Here is a 12,280-nt window from a genome sequence, read left to right on the forward strand (position 1 = left end):
CACCTTGGACAGCTCCTCTGACCAGAGCTGACACCTTACTCCAATAACCCGTCAGCTGGACAGAAAAGGTGGGCAGCTAGGAGGCCCACATTCATCCCTCTGCTGGTCTCTCTTTTCCTCTCTGAATCAGTCACACAGCTCTTTCTGAGAGAGCCACACTCCCCTCATTCAAGGCAAAGCTCAGGGTAGTCCAGGGGGCTTTCATATGAAAGCAAGAGGCAAACTTCTTAACCATCCATGCACAAATTGCCTGCTCATCTAAAACTGTGAACGTCTCAAGAGCAGGATCCTGGAACAGGGCCAGGCCCAAAGAAAAGGCCACAAACTGTTTCTTACAGGAGGAGGTGAAGGGGCTGAGGAAAAGGGGAAAGCCAAGGAGGTTAAGGAAAAGAAAAAAGGTGGAAGCAAGGGAGGGGATCTGGGGAGGAGGACCAAACAGTCCTACTGGGAGACAAAGCCTCCTTCCAGTCACTACAAACCCAGCCCCGCTACAGAAAGGGCACAGGTGATGGACACAGACGTGCCGTGTGGGGGCCCCAGCTCAACCCCTCCCTGCTGGCGTGACCTTGGGTAATTCCCCCAGCCTCTCCAGACAGAAGAGTCTAGACCAAGGACATACTGACCTGGGGCTGAGGGTAGGGGGATATCTGATGCAGATTCTATTTAAGAAAGGGGGTGCCCAGCAGGTGCTCCCCGCCTGCTCTGCAGCCCCAGCCATGAAGCGGTGGTCCCTTTGGGGACACCCCACTGCCAGCCAGGTCAGGGCTTGACCACGGGTTTTGGGGCAGTGGTCCACAACCCCCCTTGCTCCATCTTGACAGCTGCATGAGCTTAGAGGGGCTTCCCAGGGCTGAAACAAGATCAAACGACTCTCAGCTCTTGGCATACCAACACCTGCCCCCAAGCACTGTCATTTCTCTGCAATTACCCTCACATAAAAAATCTGAACAATGGCCGCTTGGATGCTGAGAGATGCAGCCAATCAATTTCGGGAGCAGCATCAAAGCCGCAGACTGGGGAGTGCCTATTTTACTGGCACTTGCTGCAGTGAAACAGCCATTTGTGAAGATGGCCTGTCGTTAAAAGGTCACAGCCGACAAATGACTCTTGGCTGCCTTTCTCTGTGAGCCTGGGATCAGGTAGTCTATGAGCTGCTCCATCACTGGGAGAAATGGGCGTGGAGCCCACTCCAAGGGGAAAAAGCACCTTCCCGCCCACTGCTCCTCACAAACTGGTGGGCTATCACTGTCGCTCTCTGTATTCAACAGATGTGGGAGCCGAAGCATGCTCATCCAACATTGCACAACTGCAGAAATAACCGTGTTCCGTGAGAATATTCCCTGTCGGCCCTGAAGACGAAGATGAGCTAGAGTTTTACAATGTTGGGCCCACCAGCCCTGGCTACAGAAACGCAGGTGAACTCAGTCGGAGACTCAGTTTCCACATCTGTAAAATAGGGATATGGATCATTCCTATTTCTTACAGAAGTCAGGAAGGGTAAAGCCTATGGAATGAACAAGAAACAGGCTAGAATGGTGGATGTACGTGGGGTCAGGGGAACTCAGGGAAGGTGGGCTGCTGCGTCTGGTTCAGGAAACCTGGGGAACTTCTCACCCTGTCCTTCACCGTCTCTCTCCTCTACAGTGTTGGTGAGACTCAGTCTGTCTTCCCAGATGACACTTGAGATCTTTCCACCACAAGTCTGCTCTCCCACCCCCTTGGGAGACCCCAAACTCCAGCAAACCAGCCTTTGCACGGGGCTACAGTCTCTCTGGGTTCCTCCAAACCTGCACTGTGTCCTTAGCTATGGCTCAGGCCACCCATTCCTCCAACCAAACCAAATCCTAACTTATTCTTCTCCGACAATACCCACCTTATGTCTGATGAAGCATGTACGCGTGCTAAGTTGCTCCAGTCGTGTCTGACTCTTTGGGACCCTATGGACTGTAGCCTGCCTGGCTTCTCTGTCCATGGGATTCTCCAGGCAAGAATATGGAGTGAGTTACCATGCTCTCCTCCAGGGGATCTTCCCAACCCAGGGATCGAACCCGAGTCTTCTGCAGCTGCTACATCGCAGGCAGATTCTTTTACCACTGAGCCACCGGGGAAGCCCTCTTAAGTCTGACAGTGGGTCCCAGACCAGTGTGCGTTGGGGGAAACGTCTTGCCATGTCTGCCATGTTGCTAGTTCCTCCATGGAGCCCCTGCCCCCTCCACCCCTTTCCTCTTCCCCTCCTGGGTGAACCGGGAATCCACTGGGCAGGCTTGGCTCAGCTCTGTTCTGTAGCCCGACTCCTGCTCCTCCAGGAAGGCTGCCCCCAGGACCCCCCAGGGATGCCTCAGGTTGGTCTGTTTAATTCTGGGTGTTTAGCAAGCCCATTTGGTGCTCATATAACTTCCAGCTTCTGAATTCGCCTTGAACAGTAAGACAGATGGTGTTTCCACCTGGACCTGCCTGAGTCTGTGTCTCATGTCTGAATGGTACATAGCACACGCGTGGGAATAAGGGTGCCACCACTTGGTCTCATAAGACATCAACAACCTGACGCACCTTCCCCGGGGCAGGGGCTATGGCTCTTTGCCAGATGATGCCTTTGTGTTCTGAGAAATACACTCACATTAACAAATAATAATAATTCTAAAACTTAAGCAAAGGACCTGTGGGACAGAAAGTAGGAAGAAAAACAGCAGCTCTAGAATGTGGTCCATACAGCCATTCACTGACACACTCCTTTGGGGGCCTGCCCTTAAGGGGGGAGGCGGCAGGCACCCCAGCAGTGACAACGTGGTGTCGACTCCTAAATGTCACCTCCTCAGAGACAGCTGACCTGACCCTCCCACCCACGGCTGATTCCACTTTCCTGTCACCATCCCCCTGCTCCGACACTATCACAGCATCTTACTCATTTCTTTAACGGCGCTGACCAGAGTCTCGCATTTTAAGGGCTTTCTGTCTAGAATGTGTGTCTCTGAGAGTGGGGACCACCCAAGGGATCATGGTGCCTTCAGCATCCCAGTGGATGAAGGCACAGCGTGAGGCATGCTGGGACTGGAAAGGGAGCTGGTGGGGGTGGCAGGGGGAGGGGTGAGAGGGAGAAGTGGGTGTTCCGGGAAGGCTTCCTGGAAGAAGGGACATCGAAGGGCAGAGGCAGTGCTTTAGGACAGCTGGGGACAAAGTTGACTTGTCCAAGTAAAAAAAGGTGGAAAGGTAAATCCAGGAAGAGGGAAGGACAGGTAAGCAGTGTATGGTTGTACGTGGTGTGTGTACAAACTAAAGCCTCACTGAGATGAGAAAAGTGGGCTGGAGAGGGAGGTCGGGCTGCAGGCGAGATATAGGGGGAGACATAGTGAAATAGCACAAGTGAACTCCTCAGCACCGAGCCAGAGGGGAAGCCCGAAGGACACACCTGAGGCCTCTGTGTGGAGAAGTGGAGGAAAAGTGCTCCAGGCAGAAGGACCAGGAGGAAAGGCACGGTAGTGGCGGTGGGGGCTGGTGCCCACTTGCAGGAAAGCAGGGTGCAGGATGGAGGCGGACACTCACAGCCCCTGAGGGCTCTGCTGCTGCTGCTGCTGCTGCTGCTAAGTCTCTTCAGTCGTGTCTGACTCTGTGCGACCCCATAGACGGCAGCCCACCAGGCTCCCCCGTCCCTGGGATTCTCCAGGCAAGAACACTGGAGTGGGTTGCCATTTCCTCCTCCAATGCATGAAAGTGAAAAGTGAAAGTGAAGTCACTCAGTCGTGTCCAACTCATAGTGACCCCATGGACTGCAGCCCACCAGGCTCCTCCGCCCATGGGATTTTCAAGGCAAGAGTACTGGAGTGGGGTGCCATTGCCTCCTCCGCCCGAGGGATCTGTGTGCCCTCAAACCGGGCAGCAACCAGCCCTGTGATGACTGGCAGGTGAAACACTGACCTTTTCAACCAGGTCTTCGGGAGCCTGTTCCTCGAACAGCTGAATTTTATCTTCAATGCATTTCTTCAAAAGGTCTATCTTGCTTCTGCTCTTGGAGCGTGGCTTTCTGGCCTTGGACTGTGGCTGGAATGGGGAGAAAACATGGGTGAGAAAGTGATCGCCAGCAGAGGGGTGCAGCCCCCTATCTCTGCAAGCCCAGAGAGGCTCCTGCAGCTCTCTGCACCACACAGCTGTCTTAGCTGGAGAAGGGTGGAGAGATGAAGCCTTTCCTGGAAGGAGCTCTGGTCACCGGCCTTTGGTCTTAGTGTACTCTGGGGGCTAGTCCCACCAAGGGGAGGCGAGGGTTACTTGTGGGCAGCACCGGAGCTTTGCAGATGGACAGAGACACTCTCAGAGGGCCAGTGAGTGCCATGAAAACAAGGTGATGGAATGAGCGTGCTGGCTATTATCTCATGTTGGGTGGACAGGGACACGTCTGCAGAGGTGAATGGCTGCTGAGGACATCTGCATGTGTCCATTCAAAGAAGCACTGTGCTTGGGGGCTGGAGGGGATGTTGACATATACCATCCTCCTAGAACAGCAATCTGCACACCCTGCACACACACACTAGCTGCTCACAAATGTGAGGACATGACACTGCAGCCGAGCCTGGCAGGACAAGGTGTCAGGAGTGTGAAAGTCTGGGAACAGGGGGTTCCAGACCCCAAAGATCTGAAGCCCACAGCAAAGGTGAGAGGGGTTAAAGAAGAGGTCGTGGGTGCTCAGTAAACTGATATTCAAGGAATGAACGAATGCGTGTAGCACATGCTACAATCTCTGAGCCTCAGTTCCCACGCCTATAAAATGGAGATAATAGTGCCTACCTCACAAGATTACTGCAAAAACATAACACTATGTAACATAATTATTAGTCAGTCACGTCTGGCTCTTTGTGACCCCATGGCTCCACTGTCCGTGGGATTCTCCAGGCAAGAACACTGGAGTGGGCAGCCATTCCCTTCTCCAGGGGAGCTTCCCAGCCCAGGGATCAAACCCAGGTCTCCTGCATTGCAGGTGGATTCTTTACTGAGCCAGCGGGGAAGCCCTTAAACCACATAAACATAACAACATAATGTAACATACTAAACAAAACAATATAACAATACAGCACAGCATAACACAATGCAATATAACACAACGACAGGCTATTTCTATAACACAGCAGAGTGCTGTGATAACAGAAGGTACATAACATCAGAAGGTGACAACAGGACGTGACATAACATAACAAAACATAACCCAGCGCAGCACAGCCTGAAGGAGCACAACCAGCACAACGTGACACACCCCGCCTAAGAGGCTCAAAGCGATGTGTGGTCAGTGGTCACTCCCATGGGGGCTGGTGCTTTTCGCTTCCTGGCTCACATGCCCACCCCTGCTCCTCTCTTTCATTGCCATGATCTCCCAGAGCCTGCTCTCGACCTGGACTCAGCCCTGCCCACCAGTCTGGGCCCCGGCTCTCATGACCATGGTGATAATACTAGAGAGGACCACCACGTCCTCAGGGCTCGCCCCAGCGCACTCAGAGGAGGCAAGCACCTGAAGGATAATTCACTGAGTTCAGACATCCCATTTGACAGAGGAGGAGACTGAGGCCAGGAGAACAGAATCAATGGCCTCAGCCACGTCACGGGAGCCTTGAGAACTTGACGGTGAGCCTCCTGATCCCTGAGCCCGGTATCTTTAAGTACGCAGGCTAGGCTCACTAACTCCATGAGTGAACTACAGTTTTCGTCTCCTGCTCTAACAGAGATAAGACCACAAAAAAAGGAAATTGTGAGTCAGGGCCTCTGAGGAACAGAGCTGGCCTGGTGGGTAAGATCCTGAAACCTAGAGTGAGGATTGGCACTGGGAGGGGGTGAAGCCAGAGTGGGGCGGGGTGTCTGATCATGTACGTCTCTCTCAGTGCCCACATGCTGTGATGTCCAGTTGGTTGATCTTGGAAGGGGTACTGACATGAGGGAAATGGGAAAATGCTACAAATCAGAACAATGAACTCCCATCCAGAGTTAGTTTACCAGCACATGGCTCATCAAGGGTCAGATTAGGTGGAGCCTTGAGACCATAGTAGAACTTGTATCCTGGCAGAAAGTGCCAAGGAAAGGCTTGAAGCAGGAGGAAGGAGCAATCTGACTTGCATGTCAGAGTTTAGGAGAGCCTCAGACACTCATTTGCGTCAATTGTCTGAGAACCCTGGGAGGAGCCAGCTGATATGTCAACCAGACAATTCTGCTCTTGTTTAGGGTGCTGAATCCAAACAGTGATCAACAGGGAAGAAACTGGAGGGCTACCTGGTGGTCAGAAGAAAGAACGAATGGGGAGGCCCAAGGGAATGGGGCTGTATGGAGTATAATTAATTCTCTTCTACATATCAGACTATCTAATGCCAAAGGCTAAGAGCCAAAGAATTGATGCTTTCGAATTGTGGTGCTGAAGGAGATTCTTGTTGAGAGTCCTGTGGACTGCAAGGAGATCAAACCAGTTAATACTAAAGGAAATCAGTCCTGAATATTCATTGGAAGGACTGATGCTGAAGCTGAAGCTCCAGTACTTTGGCCACCTGATGCAAAGAACTGACTCACTGGAAAAGACCCTGATGCTGGGAAAGATTGAGGACAAGAGTAGAAGGGGACCACAGAGGATGAGATGGTTGGATGGCATCACCGACTCGATGGACATGAATTTGAGCCAGCTCTGGGAGGTGGTGAAGGACAGGGAAGCTTGGCCCGCTGTAGTGCATGGGGTCACAAAGAGTCAGACACAATCTAGTGACTGAACAATTCCCAGAGTAATCTTCATTATACTCATGTTATAGACGAAGAAATGATGGATGAGAAAAATAAGGCTAAAATAAATAAAATAAGAATAAAAAAACTTTTAGGTGCGAGCTCCCAGCTCGCTTGCCTGCAGGATAACTTGCCCACACCCCTAGGCTGGCAGGGGAGGAGGGCCTGGCGATGGAGTGGCTCCTGGAAGTGCCCTCCCAGGTCTGCCCGCCGTGATGCCCTTCTCACGATGCTGCTGGTGAAGACAGCCAGGCTCAGCCAACCACAGGCTCCGCCCCTCACCTGCGCCCCTGCATCTCTACAGGGTTTCCAGGGAGCAATCTCAGGCCCAGGGCAGATGCTCCACCCCTCTGAGGCACAAGGCCAATTCAATTTCAAAATCTAGCACTTTGAACAACTTACAGTCAGACACTTAATTCCTGCTGGGCTCAGCCCTTCAGCCCTTGGTCCAGCTCAAAAGCAGAGGAAACACACTTCAGTTCTCTTACGTGGAAACATCTTTTTTTTTTTTTTTAATCACTGTTCCAAAACCTTTTATACATTTTTGGGTATAACCTGTTCCTGACTCTGTAAGTATCACCATTTTGTATATCTTGCAACATTCTAATAAGAGAAATAGAGAAAAAACAACAACAACAACATGTATTTATTTATTTAGGCTGTGCTGCGGAGCCTCTGAGATCTTAGTTCCCCAACCAGGAATGGAACCCAGGCCCCCTGAAGTGGAAGCATGGAGTTCTAACCACTGGACTGCCAGGGAATTCTCAACCCACTATTTTTTTTTTAATGTGTGTGCTAAGTTGCTTCAGTCATGTCCAACTCTTGTGACCCCGTGGACTGTAGCCCACCAGGCTCCATTTCCTTCTCCAGGGAATCTTCCTGACCCAGGGACTGCACCCGCGTTGTTTATGTCTACTGCATCAGCAGGTGGATTCTTCACCACTAGCGCCACCTGGGAAGCCCTTTTTTTTTTAACGTGAAAAGAAGTAAAATCTTCCAAGTTGGTTTTGTTCACTGATCTTATTCAGAAAGGATGTGGTTGAATTTTTTTTTTTTCTCCTCAAGGAGAAGCACTGGGTTTAAAGTCAGAAAATACCAGCTCCAAGACCAGTCCTTCTATTCCGTCCTGCCTCGGTCAATTCACGTTTCCTCTCGGTCAGTTTTCTCATCTGTAACATGGGGACAGAACATCTACTCCTGGCCCTGCTGTTAACCACAGCTGAGATAACAGAAGGGTAAGTGATGTGAAATGTTTTCAACCTCAGTGTGATATCACCTCAGGGAAGTTCCCCCACATTCTGCCCACATCAGGTGGTTGGTTGGTTCAGTCAATAAAACTTATTGCACAATAAAACTTATTGCCAGGCACATTCTAGGTGCTTGGATGGCGTGGTGAATGGGAGCTACAAACGGGGAGCTTGTTGGTGGGTGGGGGGTGATGCACAGACCATGAGTACATTGAGTAACCGGGACATTTCAGATCCCGATCAATTCTACGAAGAAGCAAGAACACAGCTTTCCGAAGAAGGCCTGGGGAGGTGATGACTTTGGATAGTGCTCAGGGAGGACCTCTGTGCAGATGATAACTGAACTGAGATGTGAAGAGACAGCAAAGAGTTGGCGCTGTGATGTTCCTGGCAGAGGAAACAGCAAGTTCAAAGGCCTTGTAGGTCAGGTTCCCCCGAGGCAGAGCCAGAGACAGCAGGGACTGGGGTGAACGTTGTTTCCTGAGAGAGGAGTTCAGAGCAAGCCACAGGAGGTGTGGGAACCAGGATAGAAGGAGGAAGCGGCTAGGTAAGGTGGGAGGGTCTGGCCTTGACTTGCCCATGGGCGGCTCTGGAGTAAACCCAGCACCCAAGAGTTGCCTGTTGCATGTAACAGGTGCTTACTATAGACATATCAGGGCTTCCCAGGTGACACTAGAGATAAAAAACCCATCTGCCAATGCAGAAGACTTGGGTTCAATCCCTGGGTCAGGAAGACCCCTGGAAGAGGCCATGGCAACCCACTCCAGTATTCTTGCCTGGAGAATCCCATGGACAGAGGAGCCTGGTGGGCTATAGTCTGTGGGGTCATGAAGAATCAGACACGCCTGAAATGACTTAGCTCACACAGGCATCTGTCAGTCACCCTACAAGGCCTGGGATCAGAGATGCCCTTATCCACCTGAACTGAAGTGAGCATCTTCCTCAGGCCACTTACACAAGCCTCCTGCGTGGGTCACTGGCTGTGGCTAAGGGAGGGGGTAGGAGGGATAGTCACCTCTCAGGCTGGGTGGCTCCCACCACCAAGGGCAATCAATGCCCAGGAGAGGGTGTACCTGTGAACCATGAGTGGTGGAGACTCATAACCACTGGTGGACAGTGTGAAGCCAGTGACCAGGGTGTCCACTACAGAACTTCAAGAGGTTCCGGGAATGCCCGATGCTAACATGGCCAAGGGCTGAGGCAGCAGTGGAGCTGGATTCTACAGCCTCAGCAGCTGGAGGAGGCCCTGCCTCTGCCAGGACGAGGCCCCGAGACGCCCATCCTACCTGCAGCTCAGGGGCGGCCATGGCCTGGTCCAGTTTCAGGAACTCTGCTTCTCGCCAAGCCATCTGGAACTGCTGCAGCAGGACTCGGGCCCGGATTTTGGGGAGGGCCAAGCTCCTGTCCATTTGTGCGAAGCAGCCGTGAACTTCCTGCCTCATCCCAAGCAGCTCCTCTTCGGACAGGGAGAAGGCAGAGGAGCAGAGCTTCCTGGAAAAGCAAGAAGAGTGGTCTGTTCTTGCAAAAAAAGAAGACAGGGTGGGTTGTGCTGCGGATGGGAAAGTGGAAATTCAAAGCTCAAATTCCATTAGTCAAATCCATGTCCGGAAACACCCGCCATCTCCTGGATCAGGCATTCATTCCACAAGGGTTTCTTCAGCACCTAATGTGCGTCATGTTGGGGTGTGTGTGTGTGTGTGTGTGTGTGTGTGTGTGTGTGCATGCTCAGTCACTCAGTTGTATCTCTCTCTGTAACCCCCAAGGACTGTAGCCCTCCAGGCTCCTCTGTCCATGGGATTCTCCAGTCAAGAATCCTGGAGTGGGTTGTCATTTCCTTCTTCAGGGGATCTTCCCCACGCAGGGATTGACCCCATGTTTCCTGCATTGGCAGACAGATTCTTTGCCACTGAGCCACCATATTGTGTTGGACATGAAATCATATAATCTGTTTGGTTATTCTGGCAAGGTCTGATCAGCACTAGCTACAGAAAATACGCTTTGTGGATGCTTTAAAATTTGGAAATACCCGCAGGATGTTGCTGTGGGAGGCCAGCGCCAGGTCTATCAGGCCCAAATCTCCACGGAGGGGTATACAATTTCAGCTCAGCTAGAAAGTTCTCTCCTGGGAACAGAATAAGACTATCAGAGCTGATGTGGGCCCCCGGCCGGAAGCAGCCTGAAGCCCTCAAGCCCACAGGGTTCCATGGGACCCACCAAGTTTTCTGAAGCACTTTAGGAAACCACAGCTGCTCCTTTGCACCTTCCTTCATGGAGAATCTTTGCCCTACATATTTGCTGCTTATGTGGCCTCTAACGTGAAAGTAACTCTGAAATGAATCTGAGTCTTTATTCTTCCCTGGGTGGTCTAGGGACTTCCCAGATGGCGCCTAGCAGTAAAGAATGTGCCTGCCAATGCAGGAGACGCCAGAGATGAGTGTTGGATTTCTGGGTTGGGAAGATTCCCTGGAGAAAGAAATGGCAGCCCACTCCAGTTATTCCTGCCTGGAGAATTTTATGGGCAGAGAAGCCTGGTGGGCTACAGTCTATGAGGGTACAAAGTGTCGGACACAACTGAAAATGCATACATGTGCTGGGTGGTCTGGTCTTGATCCTCAACTAGCTAGGCACCAAGATAATACAGAAACACGGAAGACCATCTTTGCCCTGAAGGAGTTTAACATCCAGGCAGGAGTTTAGAAACAAGGTCTTAAAGACACACTTTCCCTGGTAGAGTATGCCTTTTGATTAATTCTCACTTCATCAAACCAGGTTTAAAGCAACTCCATCCTTCTTGAAATCAGGAAACTTATAAAAACATGTTTCCAAACTATTGTGCAAAGTCATTTCTACTTAATGCCTCAGAAATAAAGGTTGCAACCTTTTAGAGTCTTAAATAAGCAAAGTATATAAGCACACTCACATTGTGTATATTGTTAGTTGACCCTCTTTAACCCTAGGGAAAATCATAGGGAGCTTTCTGATAGAAAAGTAAGATTTCTCTTTTCCTGTTGAACAACTCAATCAGCGGCAGCTTTCATAATATTCCCTGCAAAACGAAACCAAATGAAGGCGAAGAAGGTGACCATCCGGTAATGGGAATGTCAAGTCCAATCCACAGCCTTTAAAGAGCCAGCCCAAAGTAGGTTGGATGGAGCAAAGAGACTTTGGTCAAATGCAGATTGGGCTGAATAATTACTGCTGAGAACAACTTGTGCAAATAAGAAGTGGCATTTAAGGGTCTGATTTGTGTGGGCTTGGAGAAGACAGCATCTTGTTTGTTCAAGTCAAATAAAAAACTAACAAAGACTGAGCTAAATAAGGACAGAACCATAAAAAAAAGAGAGATGAGAAAGAAGGAAGAGGTCACTTCATCTACATCAAGATAACCTCCCTCTCCACAACACCTGGGACCTCTCCTCGCTGGTCGCAGGGTCAGTCCCCAGAGAAGAGCACTTAAGGAGGAGGCATTGCAACACTGAGTCGGGGAGGACCCTGCTCCCTGGATGTTACTGCCCCCAAGGAAGGACGGGCATTTCAGAACGATGCTCTGCTACCTGGTGTCCCCGAAAGGGTTCAAGGAGAGCCCAGGCTTTGATGCAGGTGGAGAGGACCACAGATATCAAGCAAGCAACATGGGGTTCAAGAGAGGAGGTGGACAGACAGACTAAGCAGATATACTGAGAGGGACTCCTTCCCCTACCCCCTCCCCAACCCCCAACACCCCTCTATGATCCTATGTCACTAAGTATGTGCATACTCAGTTGCTAAGTCGTGTCCAACTCTTTGTGACTCCATGGATTCTAGCCCACCGGGCTCCTCTGACCATGGGATTCTCCAGGCAACAATACTGGAGTAGGTTGCCATTTCTTCCTCCAGGGGATCCTCCCGACCCAGGGATTGAACCTGCGTATCCTGCGTCTCCTGCATTGCCAGGTGGATTCTTTACCACTGAGCCACCTGGAATGCCCTATATCAGTATAACCATTTCTAATCAAAAGGGCTGTAGATTCAGAATTGAAATTGTGGCTAAGATCCAAGTTAAACTGTGGAGTGGTCACACTGAGGAAAGAATGGTCAAAGGGCTTTGGTTTTGTTTATTCCCTTGAATAGGGTTTTCTGGGTTGCTTTGTTCAAAGAGAAAGCAACTTGATGGAATATTGATCAGTGGGTCCATTGGTTTAAGGAAGTAGCACTAAGTTATAGCCAAATGCCCACAATTATGCCCTTATACATAAACAGTTCCTATTACTCTAAATAAATAGACTAGATAGGTGGGGGTTATTGCTTCTCTCCAC

At 50.7% G+C, this 12,280-nt stretch overlaps 1 protein-coding gene across 2 annotated transcripts in view; it reads right to left on the minus strand.

Moving 5' to 3' along the window:
* EVC2 (EvC ciliary complex subunit 2) overlaps nt 1-12,280 on the minus strand; it is a 161,999-nt gene that overhangs the window by 50,054 nt on the left and 99,665 nt on the right. For both annotated transcript variants that reach the window (XR_009693365.1, XM_061145530.1), the window contains 2 exons: nt 9,272-9,476; nt 3,913-4,035 (listed from right to left, as the gene is read on the minus strand). Coding sequence is in view for 1 of the 2 variants with exons in the window: in XM_061145530.1 (XP_061001513.1) it covers nt 3,913-4,035; nt 9,272-9,476 (328 nt within the window). In the remaining variant the exon portion in view is untranslated. The remainder of the gene's footprint in view (nt 1-3,912; nt 4,036-9,271; nt 9,477-12,280) is intronic.

Source organism: Dama dama, chromosome 6 (genome assembly GCF_033118175.1).
Source record: "Dama dama isolate Ldn47 chromosome 6, ASM3311817v1, whole genome shotgun sequence".
NCBI lineage: Eukaryota > Metazoa > Chordata > Mammalia > Artiodactyla > Cervidae > Dama > Dama dama.